Raw genomic sequence first — 14,502 nt, 5'->3', positions numbered from 1 at the left:
TGTGTGTGTGTGTGTGTGTGTGTGTGTGTGTGTGTGTGTGTGTGTGTGTGTGTGTGTGTGTGTGTGTGTGTGTGTGTGTGTGTGTGTGTGTGTGTGTGTGTGTGTGTGTGTGTGTGTGTGTGTGTGTGTGTGTGTGTGTGTGTGTGACCTGATGGTCAGGAGAGCAGTTTTCCAGTGGAAAACTACAGCCCGCCTAAAGAGGGGTGGGATTTTTACGTATAAAAATATTGTATGACCATTTTGTTTCAGAGCGCTCTCATTAATAAATATGCTGACCATTGCAGGATTGAGTCTTTGTTTAATTTATTTAAACTAAGAGATTTACAACCTTTTGGGAATTATTCTGAGATTTAAGAAGTAGTTGACTTCAACCATTGAGATAACAAAATTCTCGTGACACTTTGTCAGTAGGCAAACGTACAATATAAACTTTGTTAAACATTTGAGTGAATGAATGAAACGTTAGCGCATACCCCATGATCCGAAGAAATAAGGGACAAAAATAGTGAAGGAAAAGTCCCTCTCTTCTTCTTCTTCTTCGTCTTCTTCTGTGGCTTTTATATGGCGGTTGGCAACTAACTTTAATGGAGCCTTACCGCCACCAACTGGACTGGAGTGTGGACCAGGGACAGGAAAGGTCTAAATCCTACCCATTAGTCTTGTCTTCCTAAGGAAACAAAATACGCAATGAAATATCACATCACGTGAAGGTTGCCATAACAGTACAATTAAACTTGTCTCTTCAACACCATTACTCCTTCAATCTAATAATAATATATCCCTTTCCCTCAACTTGTGCTGGCACTGAAAAAGAACGTGTTCCACTGTCTCCATACCCTCGTGAAAGTGATCACACTTCCCAGTTGGATGTTTTCCTACCAATTTCAATGTGTGTTTCAGACTTGTTTGTCCCAATCACAGCCTTGTTATTACACTTTCCTCCCTTCTCTCTTGACCTGAGGACCTCCCTGCCCCCACCTTTTCCTGGATCTTATACAGGTGTCTTCCCTTTCCCTCCCTGTTCCACATTTGTTGCCATTTGTTTTTAACCACTGTTCTTATTAACCCCTTGGCTTCTGCTTTTCTTATTGGCATTTCCATGTCAACATAAGGATGTTTGAGAGCCTGCTTGGCAAGAACATCCACCTCCTCATTCCCCTCTACTCCCATATGAGCTGGCACCCAGAGAAACCTCACAAATACCCCCATGTGTCTCAATCTAAACAGGCACTGCAAAATCTCATACAAGACATTACCCCCAATAACCTAAACACTCCCACCCTCTCTAGATTCCCCCCATACAGCTTCAGGCATATTTCCTCCCCAACCTTCCTTCTAGTAAAAAAAAGTATGTGTTTTCTCAATGGAGAACTTGAAGACCCACCTGAGGGACCACTGATCAACTTGTCTTATCGCTTCTTGAACTCTCCCGGCTGTATCAGGAATATTTCTCCCTCTCTTCCACAGTGCCCCGTCATCGGCAAACAATGACCTCCCAATATCTGGTCTCACCTTGGAGAATACACTGTCTATCATGATGGAGAACAACAAAGGACTAATGACACTTCCCTGGGGGATACCATTATACACCTCATACCTTTCTGACATAGAGCTACCCACCTTCACTTGTATTGATTGTCCAAAAAAAAGTCCTTCATCGCCCATGATGTCCAGTTTGATAAGCAGACCTTCCTTCCACATCATATCATAGTCCTTCCGTATGTCCGACTCTAGGCACAGTACAGGATCCATCATTCCCCTGTCTTTTCTAAACCCACTTTGGTCTGATGACAATAGGCCTCTGCTCTCCAGGAAGTAAGTGAGCCTTTCCGTTATCATCCTTTCCATACGTTTACAGACATGAGATGTCAACACTATCGGCCTATAGCTTGATGGATTAGTAGGGTCTTTCCCTGGTGTCCATATCGGCACCACCACAGCCTGGTCCCTTCCTGACACACCTTATTGTAAGGGCCTCAATACGTTTCCCATTGCAGTGTCACTGAGTTGAGCCATCATGATGTAACACATCTCATCCTTCCCAGGAGATGCTCTCTTCATCTCAGCCAATGTAAAAGGGGAATTCAATGCCTCCTCCACCACCTCTCTGATCCAGGACCCCCAGATGTTCTCTTCTGACCCTCTCTCTCCCACGCTGTCCCTTCTCTGCCAAATTATTTGAGCTTTGCACCTTCACAAATGCCTGGGCTAAAATCTCTGCCTTCATCGTGTTTCTCAATGCAACAGTTTTCCCCACTTTTCAGCACAGGGAGATCCCAATCTTGTTTGTCCCCACTCCCCACTCTTAATCATCCCCCATACCTCTCCCACAGGGGTAGTCCTGCCTATGTTTCCTCAGAACCGGTGCCAATACTCTGTCTTTGCTGTCCTAATGGTCCTCCTTACTACTGCTTGTGCTCACTGCACAACCCCCATAGTAACAGCACTTTAACTAGACCTCGTCTCCACATTCCCCATATGCATGTTCTCCAAGGTGGTGAAGGACTTTGTAGGTCAGGAGGATCTTGTAACACTTATGGGAGATTCTAAAGCAGCGCCTGAGACAGCGTTTTCCACCACCATCAACAAAAAAAGAAATTATAAATCCCTCCAATAGTTCTAGACACTTATAGAATCTGTGCCAAAGTGCATTGAAGCTCTTCTCGCTCATGGTGGCCCAACGCCCTATTAAGACACATTTTTACATTTACATTTTAGTCATTTAGCAGACGCTCTTATCCAGAGCGACTTACAGTTAGTGAGTGCATACATTATTTTTTATACTGGCCCCCCGTGGGAATCAAACCCACAACCCTGGCGTTGCAAACGCCATGCTCTACCAACTGAGCTACATCCCTGCCGGCCATTCCCTCCCCTACCCTGGACGACGCTAGGCCAATTGTGCGCCGCCCCATGGGTCTCCCGGTCGCGGCCGGCTACGACAGAGCCTGGACACCTTATGTTTGTGTTTCCTTTATTTTGGCAGTTACTGTCACACTCTGGCTCTGGGACTTTGTATGTTGAGTCAGGGTGTGTTCGTTTTGTTGTGTTTTTGGGTATGTTGGCTGTGTAGTCATATGACTCCCAATCGGAGGTAACGAGTGTCAGCTGTCGGCTCGTTATCTCTGATTGGGAGCCATATATATACTGGGTGTTTTCACTTTGTCTTTGTGGGTTATTGTTCCGTTTCAGTCATTGCGACTGTGGACTTCACTTCGTCATTTGTTTGTTGTTTTTTCGTGGTTGCTTTAATAAATAAAGTCATCATGTTCACTCCACGCGCTGCGTATTGGTCCGCTCCTTTCGACGATCGTGACAGAATAACCCACCATAAAGGAACCAAGCAGCGCGTCCAGGAACAAAGGGTCTGGACATGGAAGGAACTGGTGGACGGAAAAGGGTCCTGGACTTGGGAGGAGATCCTCGATGGGATGGATCGCCGTCCATGGAGCGAGACGGTGGAGAGGCGACGGCGAGAGGAGCAACGGCGTCAGCAGGGCCATCGCCGGAAGGATGCGGAGGCAACCCCAAAAAGTTTTTTGGGGGGGGCACATGGCTTGGGCAACTGAGCAGCAGGAGGCTGCCACAAGGCAGATACAGAAGGCTACCAGGTTAAGGGGGCTGACGGAGGCAGAGAAGGGACGGATTCAGGAGGCTACCAGGTTAAGGGGGTCACTGGCCAAAGTAGGGAAAGGAGATGTAGAGGCACGGCGTGAGAGACTGAGGTGTGTATCCAGTCCGGTCCGGCCCGTTCCTAATCCCGAGGTACAGCCAGTAGTGTGTGTCCCCAGTACGGGACGGCCTGTTCCGGCTCCTCGCACTAAGTGTACGGTGCGCGTCGCCAGCCCAGCCCGGCCTGTTCCTGAGCCTCATACGAAGCCTACGGTGCGCGTCGCCAGCCCAGCCCGGCCTGTTCTTACTCCACGCACCAGGGATACGGTGCGCCCGCCAGCCGGCCCGGCCTGTTCCGGCCACTCGCACCAGGGATACGGTGCGCGTCGCCAGCCCAGCCCGGCCTGTTCCTACTCCACGCACCAGGGATACGGTGCGTTTCGCCCAGCCCGGCCCGGCCTGTTCCGGCCACTCGCACCAGGGATACGGTGCGCGTCGCCAGCCCAGCCTGGCCTGTTCCTACTCCACGCACCAGGGATACGGTGCGCTTCGCCAGCCCGGCCCGGCCTGTTCCGGCCTCTCGCACCAGGGATACGGTGCGCGTCGCCAGCCCAGCCCGGCCTGTTCCTGCTCTCCGCACTAGGCCTACGGTGCGTCCCCCAGGGCCAAGCATGCCCTGTTGCTGCTCTCCGCACTAGGGCCTTCTGTGCGTCCCCAGGGCCAAGCATGCCCTGTTGCTGCTTCCCGCACTAGCCCTGAGATGCGTGTCCTCAGCCCGGTACCTCCAGTTCCGGCACCACGCATCAGGCCTACGGTGCGTCCCCCAGGGCCAAGCATGCCCTGTTGCTTCTCCCCGCACTAGCCCTGAGATCGTGTCCTCAGCCCGGTACCTCCAGTTCCGGCACCACGCACCAGGCCGACGGTGCGCCTCAGACGGCCAGAGTCTGCCGTCTGCCCAACGGGGCCTGAACTGCCCGTCTGCCCAACGGCGCCTGAACTGTCCATCTGCCCAACGCCGTCTGAACTGCCCGTCTGCCCACCGGCGCCTGAACTGCCCGTCTGCCCAACGCCGTCTGAACTGCCCGTCTGTACTGAGCCTGCAAAGCCGCCCGTCTGCCATGAGCCTTCAGAGCCGTCCGCCAGACCGGAGCCGCTAGAGCCTTCCGCCAGACAGGAGCAGCCAGAGCTTTCTGCCAGACAGGATCAGCCAGAGCCTTCCGCCAGACAGGAGCAGCCAGAGCCTTCTGTCAGACCGGATCAGCCTGAGTCGTCCGCCAGACAGGATCAGCCAGAGCCTTCCGCCAGAAGGGAGCAGCCAGAGCCTTCCGTCAGACCGGATCAGCCTGAGTCGTCCGCCAGACAGGATCAGCCAGAGCCTTCCGCCAGACGGGAGCAGCCAGAGCCTTCCGTCAGACCGGAGCAGCCAGAGCCTTCCGTCAGACCGGATCAGCCAGAGCCTTCCATCAGACAGGAGCAGCCAGAGCCTTCTGCCAGACAGGATCAGCCAGAGCCTTCCGCCAGACAGGAGCAGCCAGAGCCTTCTGTCAGACCGGATCAGCCTGAGTCGTCCGCCAGACAGGATCAGCCAGAGCCTTCCGCCAGAAGGGAGCAGCCAGAGCCTTCCGTCAGACCGGATCAGCCTGAGTCGTCCGCCAGACAGGATCAGCCAGAGCCTTCCGCCAGACGGGAGCAGCCAGAGCCTTCCGTCAGACCGGAGCAGCCAGAGCCTTCCGTCAGACCGGAGCAGCCAGAGCCTTCCGTCAGACAGGAGCAGCCAGAGCCTTCTGCCAGACAGGATCAGCCAGAGCCTTCTGCCAGACAGGATCAGCCAGAGCCTTCTGCCAGACAGGATCAGCCAGAGCCTTCCGCCAGCCAGGATCCGCCAGAGCCGTCCAGCCAGGATCCGCCAGAGCCAGCCAGCCAGGATCCGCCATTTAGGCCGGTGCTGCCCCTTAGTCAGGTACTGTTCCTTAGTCCGGTGCTGCCCCTTAGTCCGGTGCTGCCCCTTAGTCCGGTGCCGCCCCTTAATCCAGTGGGGTTTAGTTGGGGGTGGTCATATGGAGGAGGCGACGTAAGCGGGGAGTGACTATGGTGGGGTGGTGGTCTAGGCCGGAGCCAGAGCCACCGCCGAGGAGGTATGCCCGCCCAGCCCTCCCTTGTTTAGCCTGGATTGAGGCGCGGTCGCAGTCCGCGCCTTTAGGGGGGGGTACTGTCACACTCTGGCTCTGGGACTTTGTATGTTGAGTCAGGGTGTGTTCGTTTTGTTGTGTTTTTGGGTATGTTGGCTGTGTAGTCATATGACTCCCAATCGGAGGTAACGAGTGTCAGCTGTCGGCTCGTTATCTCTGATTGGGAGCCATATATATACTGGGTGTTTTCACTTTGTCTTTGTGGGTTATTGTTCCGTTTCAGTCATTGCGACTGTGGACTTCACTTCGTCATTTGTTTGTTGTTTTTTCGTGGTTGCTTTAATAAATAAAGTCATCATGTTCACTCCACGCGCTGCGTATTGGTCCGCTCCTTTCGACGATCGTGACAGTTACCTGTTAGTGGGCAGGGTTATACAGGCTGACATTTATCAATTTACCAAAATGGATGGAAACACTTTAACCACTTCATATTTATTCGACATTCTAGGTTTTGAGAAAAATGTTGTTGTTTTTTAGGTATGATGTAATTACGTCCAACTGTTTGTATAGACACAAGACAGTTCAATGGAAACATACTGTGAACAGGCAATTGTTGCATCTACTAGCCATGCAAACTTTCTAAATGTCGACAAAAATGACCGGACAAGTTAATGGAAACCTAGCTTATGACATTTCATATTTAGATATAATTTTTCACTAAGTAGTTTTGATGTAGTGAACTATTTTTTCAGATAAACTATAAGTAAACTAAGTAAACTATATTTTACTTAAAGACTTGCTCTGGTATTTTTGCGACAAATAAAGTATTTTTCAACCTGCCTCTTTGGGCTGGATGTGTCAATCTGTAGTTCATACATGCATAATCTATGAGCAGATGTACTGTCTAACTTCAATTAGCCACGAAATCCCTAGTTTGAAAGCGACTGTTTTCTTGAAGCTGTGCTGAGCCATTTTCCCTACATATCCTCCCATGTGGGCCATAGCAATTCGAGTTCTAGCCCTTCACATTTGAGTGACAGCTAGCAAGAGGGCTGCCTAGCGTTATCCAATGAGGTTGCAGGGCGGGCCCAATGGCTCAGTAGACACAGCAGAGAGAGCAATGATGTGGTGCACATATCTGCACATTTGTGACGTAGTACGCAATGTTCGGAAGATACTTTTGACTTGTGAGTGCTACATTCAGAACTACTTGTTAAAAAGTATATAAAAGTACAAGAGAATCTCTTGAAGGGTAGCTCAGGGTATCCCAAACTTGGTCCTGGGGATAATAATAAACTATTCAATTATTTGAACCAGCTCTGTAGTGCTAGGGCAAAAACCAGAAGATGGGAAATGCTGGTGTAGCTTAACTTCTTCCAGTGAGAAGTTATTGGTAGCTCGGTAAACTATAGAGTAGCTGTTGGAGGCTATGTTGGACTATCTTTCTGCTTTTTAGGTGATGGGTACTGTACATCATGCTGCTACAGTAGAAAACACATCCAGGCTACTCACAGTGCGTCCACATGAATTGGGAATCTCCCCTGTGCAGTCTAAGCCTATGAGAATGGGAAATCACCTGGCTTTGATCAATGTCGCCCTCTGCATCCCACTGGAACACCAAAACACTACTATTTGCTCTGGGTGTAATGAAATAAAATTATAGTTTCATGTCAGTATTTGACCAAGAGGATTCTACTAAAATAAGAAAATGTTACAGGAGAAAATGACACTCCCTGTACTGCTGGAATACTGTCAACATGCCAGTTCCCTCCTGTAAAAGAGATTTAGCAAAAATACATCACAATTGGGGGTTCATCTCCTTTTATTACAATACAACAAATTCTGGAATGTATGATACATTGACTGGAACACACATGTAACAATTTTCATTAGACGTTATAGCTGCCATCATTTCAATAAATAAATACATTTTAATTATAAAGCCCGGTAAAACAACTGCAGATGTCAAAGGTGATTTACACAGTAACCTGGGCTAAACCCCTGAGCAAGTAGCAGCAAGCAAAAACTCCCTACAAGAAGAAATCTTAAGAGGAACCAGATTTGGAGTAGAGGTACATATGACCATCTAGTGGTGTGGTGTGAAACTCTCACTGTCTGAGTACTATAGTGAGTGTGGCAACTGTAGGGGGTCAACTGTATTTTGTTGAACTTTGTGTATAATGTAGTTCTGATTTTACAAAATTACATTCCATGAAAATGTACTTTAGTGTAAAAGGCTGTCATCCCTTTATATTTTATCTCTGTAAGCAAATTGCTCTGGCATAAAGCCTGTTGAGTGACCATGGACTGAAGGTCATATTATTCTTCTGTTTTCTTATCCTTTTTGGTCTCCTGGTCAGACCACTTCCTGGATAACAGGAGCACCAATCCCAGCAGCATTAGCAGCAGGGGATACATCAACAATCTGCTCCTCTGCTCAGCAGGCATCACACAGCACACTGTGGAAGGGAGGAGAAGAAAGGAGCACTCAACCTCAGTCACTGAAATAAGCAACATTTCCCTCTATATCGGACTAGTACTTTATCATGAACTGTAGTAGAGTATTGTGAACAACACTCACAGCTTGCTCCAGGAAGCCCATGGTGAAAGGCCATTGTGCAAGTGTGGTATCATCATTCATCACATCCCAATGGACTAGGTACAAACTACACCAGAAGAATGAGAATAAGAACACATGCATGATCAATAATCCAAAATACCCAATAAAAAAAAACTCTGGAACAAACACTGGAACCCTGATCTTTTACCTGGTGGTGGGTGGAGTGTGAGAGACTTGGTGAAGCTCTGGTCCAGAACCCTCAGTCTCAGCTCGGCTGTAACAGTCAGAGTGCTGTTCAGCCTCAGGGTCAACTCACTCTTGACATCATACCGCCCTCTGCTGTCCAACTCCATAGTGGTGTTACTGCCCATCACACCTCCCCACAGTACCTCTGGCTGGGGAAACCCATGAGAGGCATGGAGGGTGACAATGAAGCCATCACAAGTGGCTTGCGCAGATATCATTGGCTCATCATAAGGGCCTGGTTTGAAAAATAATAAATACTTTTGTAGGGGCAGTTAACATCATTTAAACTATACAATGCAGCAACAATGGAACTTACCTGCCACTAGAAGTAGTAGCTTTTCCTGGGTGCTTCTCTGTTCATCTGTCACATCACAGGTGTACTGGCCCTGGTCACTCGGCTGTACCCCACTCAGTCTAAGTGAGGCATTTCCCACAGTGAGCTGGTCTTCAAACAGATGAGTGCGTCCCTTGTAAACAACACTCTGTCTTTCCAGCTGATCTCTCCCATAGTAATAGCTGTGGACCACCTCTGATTCTCCATGCTGCCAGTTGACGATCAAGTTGAGGTTCTGGTTTTTAGATGGAGGGAAAGAGCAGCTAAGGGTGATGTCACTGCCCGGAGCTGCCACTTCTCGGGTTTGTAGACTGGTTGTAATTACCACTGATATATGGAATAAGTGGAAAGAGAGGTGTGGGAGAGAGAGTGGTATTGGCAATGTAATACGCTGTTTGGAGGGTTCAGAGTAGAAGGTCAACTATAATGAAAGTTAAGCCTAGCTATCTAGCCGACTAAAATCAACTCCACAATTTAAGATGGAATTGAGTGATGACTCGTTTGAGCGGACTGGAGCTCCAACTTCACATTAAATGTTTTTATAAAAACGACTGATTTCAGCACCCAAAGAATAGCCCACAATTGCACAGACAAATGTTGGGGTCCTGAAATCAGTCTTTTGATAAAAACGTCATTTTATGTGACATCGGAGCTCCAGTTTGCCCACTCTAGTCTCAGCTCAACTCCATCGTAAATCGTGGAGTTGAGTTTAATCGGCAAAATTAAGACCAGACAGAGGCAGCATACAGGAGCTCTACATAATGGGTCTTTATTCTCTAGAAGCAACCACCATCTCAATAATTTCACGCAGGGGTGCAATTTTGGTTTTAGACATGACGCTTTTTTATTGTTTTATTATCCAGTCGGATAAACACTCCAAACAGCCTACCCGACCACTCGGAAGAGCCCGCATGGTCCTAAAGCACACCGTTGCCTATTTTGTGTCACATTCCAATGATAAAACTGGGGGGCCAAAAATGCATTTTCAGAATGTGAAAAGTTGCGCCCCCGATTTCCAGTGTAAGAACTGAATTCATAGACACATGCCAGGCATTAGCCTACTAATGAATGATCCTCACCTCCAATTCTCGCTCTTAATAGCGCTGGGATTATAAAACTGTAGGCCTACTTATGTTACTTTTCTGAGTCAATTCAGGTAGCGTTAAATGTATTTTATTTTTATTTTTTAACACAATTTATTTCAATCTCTAGTTGAGAGACCGAGTTTGGGAAACCTTGGTCTATAGGCCTTGTTTGTGAGTGGTAGTGACTCCTGCTATGAAGGTATCTGCCCGTCTCCGTTTCGCTGTCGGGAGCCACTAAACTCCTTCTTGCACTGTGCACACAAAGAAATTGAATGATACAAAGAAGCAGGAGCAACCTCAGGTTGTCAAAAAAACACACATTGAAATGTGACGTTTGGCGCAACTTTGACATTGCACCTCTTGAGAAACATGGATAAAAGTCAGAATATGTCGTCATATTGGTAAAACCGTGAGTTCTTGTTGTACATCAAATAGCCTAGGCCTGGAAAGTTTTTGTAGGACATTAGCCTACATTTACTGATAAATTATCCTACATGTATAGCAACATATTTATTGTGAGTAAGCAATCTAGCTAGTGTTTTGAGGTCCGACTTCCTCAGGTGGTGAATAATATAGCCTATAGCATATATGCACAAAGATGTCAGCAAATTCTATGAAGAGCAAAAAATGAATCTGATCATTCTGGATCCTATTTTGGCAGGTTGCACATCAAAATATAAATCATGCATTCCCTGGATATGTTAGATGAAACAGCTTACTTTTAAAATATTAGGCTACCATCTCAGTTGACTTAGCACTGGGAAAGAAATGTGTAGAGACCTGCCATTAATAATGTAATGTAACTGTCCGTTAAAAAAATAATTTCATCATTGTAGGCCATTTATTGTTATCGAGCAAAATAGTTACATTTATCATGACATTACTTTTTGCGCACACATTCTCACTTAGAGTATTAATAACAGAAAATCAATCATTGTTCCAATATTGTATCCCTACTTCTTTGCTGTGTAACCAAGAAAGGAGGAAATGAATGAAATGTCACAATCTATGATATATGTTTACCTGGGCTTGTTTATTATTTGTTTTCATCAAACAATGTGAATATGTAGTAAACAAATAACAGACTTGAGTACTGCACAGATGCACTAATCAATGTACCCATGTGATCATTGTTGAGGGATCCCATTTACCAACACACCATATGAAAATACTTAGTTTTTACTTACTGGTAATACATAGTACGGAGACCACATGCAGCCTGAAAAACAAATATATACAGAGATACACATACTGTTTGAAATCTGCTTCTAATAATCCATGGACTGACTTTATAATTTAATAAACTTTGTGTGAGGGAATGACATGTTAGCGCATACCCCATGTGCTGAGAGCGAGGCATAAAGGAAGTAGTGTCGTGGGTGAGTTTGTTTTACAAGGCCGGGTGGGAGGGTTTTGCACATTTTAAACAATTCCATTGGTCCTTAAGTTAACTCTCAAGAGGGAGGGACTTGAACATGAAACCATGTAAAAATGATTTGCATCGCAAATAACTGGTATTTTGACTGAAAGGGATGCTGAAAGAGATATAATACTGTACAAAGTATTGCAGCAGCTGATGCGCCACCCTTGATAGCTGCTTTTAGCAACGGGGGTGTATTTACATAGACTAGCATTCCTCCTTATTGTATTGGGTTGCACAGAAAACAGTCCACGGGAAGTCAGAAGTTAAACAAAATTATATTTCAACATACTGTGCTGGTGGGCAGGACGGTTGGTCATTAAGATGGGGCAAATGAGACAGAATATCTAAAGGAACTTATTATTATATAGACTTTCCAAACGTGGGTCTGTCATAGACCCACTTCCTCTCTGCTTACCTCATGTCAATATAAAAATAAAATAACATCTAATTTTATTTGTCACAAACATGTGTTTAGCAGATGTTTTAGCGAGTGTAGCGAAATGCTTGTGCTTCTAGCTCCGACAGTAATATCTAACAAGTAATATCTAACAATTTCACAACATATACCCAATACACACAAAACTAGTAAGGAATGGAATTTAAGAAAATATACATATATGGACAAGCAATGACAGAGCGGCATGGACTAAAATACAGTAGAATATTATAGAATAGGATGCAGTATATACAAATGAGATGAGTAGTGCAAGATACGTAACCATTATTAAAGTGACTAGTGTTCCATTTCTTAAAGTGGCCAGTGATTTCAATAGGCAGCAGCAGCCTCTAATGTGCTGGTGATGACTATTTAACAGTCTGATGGCCTTGAGATAGAAGCTGTTTTTCATTCTCTCAGTCCCAGCTTTGATGCACCTGTACTGACCTCGCCTTCTGGATGATAGCGGGGTGAACAGGCAGTGGCTGAGGTGGTTGATGTCCTTGATGATCTTTTTGGTTTTCCTGTGACATCGGGTGCTGTATGTGTCTTGGAGGGCGGGTAGTTTGCCCCTGGTAATGCGTTCGGCAAACCGCACCACCCTCTGGAGAGCCCTGCGGTTGCGGGCGGTGCAGTTGCCGTACCAGGCGGTGATACAGCCCGACAGGATGCTCTCAATTGTGCATCAAATACCCCACAAGTTATTAATTTTTTGTTCACATATGGCGCAAGTGCAGGACCTTTAATTTGACGTGAGGAAGTCGGTCTACAACAGACCAACGTTTGGAAAGTCTGTTTGATAATACGTTCCTTTAGATATTTTGTCTCAGTTCCACTCTGCTCTTTGAAGGGGGGGAAGATGGCAGAAGTGGGACATTCTGTTTGAATCAGATGTGAGGGAGAAGAATTGGATTACAGTGGGGAATACAAAAGGATATAAGAGAAGTCAAGTGGTAGTGCAATCTAGTAAATCCAAGCCTAGTTCTGAAAAAACAATTTGTCGGAGTAAGGTTTTTGGATCGATGTTACCTGAGAGACCTGTCTCTATAAAAATCGTGGATGCGTTAGATAAGGTGGCGTCGGTGAGAGTAATGAGAAGTGGGCTTATTTTGGTTTTCTGTGTATCTATGGAACAGAAGGAGCATGCTCTGCACCTTAAGAAGATATCAGATTGGAATGTGTCATGTTGATTTTGGAAGCAGGGCACCTATCAAGGGTGTTATCTCTGGTGAATGCAAAGGATATACGTGAAGAATTGGATCAAGCGGTTGGTGCACACCGACTGACCCGCATGGGCTTCCTCACTCCATCCATTCTATTGTTTTTTTAAGAACAGTCTTTCCCGTCTCACGTGTATTTGGGTTTTATGAGATACCCTGTGAGAGCTTTCATATCCAAACCCATGCCCATGTGACAAGTGTATGTAGACAGGAGAAGTATTGTATGCCAGCTGAGCCTAAATGCTGCAATTGTGGTGATGAACATGCGCCCGAATTCCTGAAGTTCCCTGTTAGGATGTAGGAGATGGAGGAGGCAAGAATAAGGGCTGTCCAGCATGTCTCCTATCCGGAGGTATTGAGAGAAGTAGAAGAAAGGAGTGATGTTGAAGAAATAATGGTAGTAGGAGCAGAGACACCAGAGAATATTCCTTGTCAAGAGAGGGATCCTGACATGTTGCATGTTAAGAAGGTGGACTTTGTAGCGTTTATTGCATTGGTTATCAACTGCACAGCGCAAACAGAGAGGAAATCTGTGGAAATAGGCATTGTTGTGAGTGCGGCTGAACATTTTGTGGGACTCAGGGATTTTATGGTGGGGCGGCAGGTAGCTTAGTGGTTAAGAGCGTTGTGCCAGTAACCGAAAGGTCGCTGGTTCTAATCCCCGAGCCGACTAGGTGAAAAATCTGTCGATGTGCCCTTGAGCAAGGCACTTAACCCTAATTGCTCCTGTAAGTCGCTCTGGATAAGAGCGTCTGCTAAATGACGTAAATGTACATAAGGAATCCTGTCGATGAATGATCTGTCCTCACAGGCCCCGGAGCCTGTGTAGGAATGTGATTTGAACTGTGACTGAAGAAATGGGATGTATTTTTAAAAAACATTTTGTGTATTTTGTATGATGTCAGTGTCGTGTATTAGGATTATGCCTTTGTTAAATGTTTTTATGAAGAAATGGAATGTTGTTTATCTTAGTTCAAATGTAGCCGTTTGGAGGGTGACGCCCCAGGGGAGACCGGTGATTGGACGAAAGAGGGAGCAACCCATTTTTGCCATTGTTTATAAGTAGGAGCTAGACAAAGGAGGGGTCAGAAGCATTCAGATTAATTTGGGACGGTGCTTCTCCAGACACTGCGGGTCTGTAACTTATGCTGTAAACTTGTGATACGAATAAAAACTTCTAATCAAGGTACAGCCTAAGCGGACTCTTTGATTGACAGCAATAACCACCAACTTCCGACGGGACACGATATCAGAGTCCACAAAGTTAACTTCTGGCTTCCCACAAACTGTTTTTCTGCAACCCCATACAAAAGGGAGCAACGCTAGTGTATGTATACACCGGCATTGCTAAAAGAAGCTACACCCTCGACATGTATTTCAGTTTTATGTTTCATTGACTGCCATGTGTATATCAATACAAACTTGAATAAAAGCTGTCATCAAGGCAAAAGGTGGCT

At 46.3% G+C, this 14,502-nt stretch overlaps 1 protein-coding gene across 5 annotated transcripts in view; it reads right to left on the bottom strand.

The window, feature by feature from the left end:
• The window catches only part of LOC121556089 (CD276 antigen), a 149,723-nt gene extending 138,406 nt beyond the window's left edge, over positions 1 to 11,317 (bottom strand). The window contains exons 1-6 of one of the 5 annotated variants that reach the window (XR_006661894.1): positions 11,304 to 11,314; positions 11,154 to 11,185; positions 8,864 to 9,208; positions 8,510 to 8,782; positions 8,323 to 8,407; positions 8,109 to 8,200 (exon numbers count right to left, since the gene is read on the bottom strand). Coding sequence is in view for 4 of the 5 variants with exons in the window: in XM_041869967.2 (XP_041725901.2) it covers positions 8,061 to 8,200; positions 8,510 to 8,782; positions 8,864 to 9,208; positions 11,154 to 11,185; positions 11,304 to 11,308 (795 nt within the window). In the remaining variant the exon portion in view is untranslated. Of the gene's footprint in view, positions 1 to 7,545; positions 8,201 to 8,322; positions 8,408 to 8,509; positions 8,783 to 8,863; positions 9,209 to 11,153 lie in introns of those variants that run through there. The other 4 variants (XM_041869967.2, XM_045226234.1, XM_045226235.1 and 1 more) reach the window with 4 other exon arrangements.
• Between the last annotated feature and the right edge of the window lie 3,185 nt (positions 11,318 to 14,502).

Source organism: Coregonus clupeaformis, chromosome 17, assembly GCF_020615455.1.
Source record: "Coregonus clupeaformis isolate EN_2021a chromosome 17, ASM2061545v1, whole genome shotgun sequence".
NCBI classification, from domain to species: Eukaryota; Metazoa; Chordata; class Actinopteri; order Salmoniformes; family Salmonidae; genus Coregonus; species Coregonus clupeaformis.
Note: the sequence above shows the minus strand (reverse complement) of the source record. Positions and strands in the feature narration are given on the sequence as shown.